Here is a 2036-nt window from a genome sequence, read left to right as displayed (position 1 = left end):
GGACCAAAACTTTTGTAGAATGTCTGCCACAGACTTAGAATATCTTATTCAAAAAATTGGTCCAACTATACATAAAACTAATAAACAAATATGAGAATGTGTATTCCGGTTCAGGCAACCTTCAAGTTCTTAGCCACAGAAGATAGCTTTAAGAGCTTATCATACTTGTTTAAGTTTTTAAGTCAAACTGTTTCCGGTGTATTCAAGATGTTTGTAGGGCGTTAAATCATGAGTTGAAAAATGAAATATAGGTAAAGTATTTATATTTAAAACATATATTTTATTAGAATAATACCTTTTAATAAAATAATATTTAAAAAAAAAAACAAATAATTAATAAAATCAAATTTGAAACTTTGAATAACACTTTTTTTAATAATAATATTTAAAATTAATAAATAATAATACAGACTGTATTATAAACATTTTAATAAAAAAAATTAATATCTATGTATAAAAACAATATTTAGTACCCACATACCTACTAAGTTGCATGTTATAATATGCTTATTTTAGTAAGATGAACCAAAATTAGTATCTTGATCAAAACTTTTTTCTCCTACATTACTTTGTTGTAATGTTGTTGGTGTTGGTTTTTGTAATTGTTGATAATGTTGATGATAATATGTAGATGGCGTAGAAGATATGTAATCTGGTGATGGTAGTGGCTGAAGAGATGATGATGCTGATGCTGTTGAATAATCATGGTGTAACTGTTGAGAATATGTCGGGATATTGGTACTTTGAAATTGATAATGGGATGGTTGAGGCTGTACCATTCGGTTATCTGAATGTTTTAACCGAAACTTAAGATTGTCAATCTCCTTCATTGCAATGACTTGTTTGTGTTTATTTAAGGGTTCTAATTTAACGCAAAGTAAATCGGTAAAAAGTGTACACTTATTTTTGGCCGGAGTTTGTGTAATTTGTTTTAAAATTGTAAATGCTTCGTCCATCTTGTTCTCAATCACTTCCACTTTATCGTTTGATTTTATTTTTTTACTAATTTTACTGAATAATGGAGATGGGCTCTTAAAATTGCAGTCCGGAGTCTGAGGATCATCGATTTCAGTTGTGTCGTTCAACTGTCATTCACCAAATTTTCAAACTGATAAAAATAATTAAATATATGGTTTGTTTGATTATTAAAATAAAATTGAGAAACATATATTTATGTTATTATATTCTATGTGTTTTTAAACAATTTGATCAACATACAACTGATGAAATAAATATAATATAAAATACAAAATGTATTTCAAATACGAATTTTTGAATGATAAATTGCAATACTCTACATAAGATCACTAGATAGTAAATGAATTGTTTTTATATTTAAAATGTTTAATGTAGGTATATGAATCATTAAATTCAGTTGCATTTAGATGTTAATTTAACTATTAGTGAGTATGATGTGGGATGACCATTAATTATGGTTATAATAAGAACAGTATAATATGTTATAAGTTTAAAAAAAATTTAAAATAAAAATGCAACGTAATGAAAATCAATCATTGTTTTTTTAGTTGCCAAACAATGAAAGTGATTTGAAAAATATAAGTATAGCAGCAGATTTTTACGAAAGATGGATTTTCCCCAACTGCCTCGGGGTTATTGACGGAAAACATATAGTGATCCAAATGCACTGCAAATAGTGGATCTGAGAATAACTATAATTACAAGGGAACTTTTAGTATTGTGTTTATGGCCATTGTGAGCTCGAATTATGGTTTTACTTATGTGGATATCGGCTATCAAGGCAGAATCAGGGATGGTGGCGTACTTTGGAACATGTCGTTTTTTAAAAAACTGGAAACAAATGAATTAATACCACTAAAAGGAATACTATTTAATATAAATGTTTCATTACCATATTTATTTGTGACAGATGAAGCTTTTGCCTTAAGTAAGAACATAATGAAACCTTAGAAGTATATTAAAATGGAAATTGCAAAAAAAATTTCAATTACCGGCTTCCTTGAGCACGCCGAGTAGTTGAGAACGTGTTTGGAATTATGGCCTCAGTAAGCCGTGAT

General features: G+C 28.1%; 1 protein-coding gene across 1 annotated transcript; it reads right to left on the bottom strand.

Annotated features, from left to right (window-relative positions):
- Positions 1-512: 512 nt before the first annotated feature.
- LOC132948164 (uncharacterized) lies at positions 513-1628 on the bottom strand. Its single transcript, XM_061018519.1, has 2 exons — positions 1581-1628; positions 513-1085 (listed from the first exon to the last, which is right to left on the bottom strand). The coding sequence occupies exons 1-2, from the start codon at positions 1626-1628 to the stop codon at positions 513-515; spliced, it is 621 nt and encodes a 206-aa protein (XP_060874502.1).
- Between the last annotated feature and the right edge of the window lie 408 nt (positions 1629-2036).

Source organism: Metopolophium dirhodum, chromosome 1 (genome assembly GCF_019925205.1).
Source record: "Metopolophium dirhodum isolate CAU chromosome 1, ASM1992520v1, whole genome shotgun sequence".
NCBI classification, from domain to species: Eukaryota; Metazoa; Arthropoda; class Insecta; order Hemiptera; family Aphididae; genus Metopolophium; species Metopolophium dirhodum.
The sequence above is the reverse complement of the archived record's forward strand: the minus strand, read 5'-3'. Positions and strand labels throughout refer to the sequence as shown.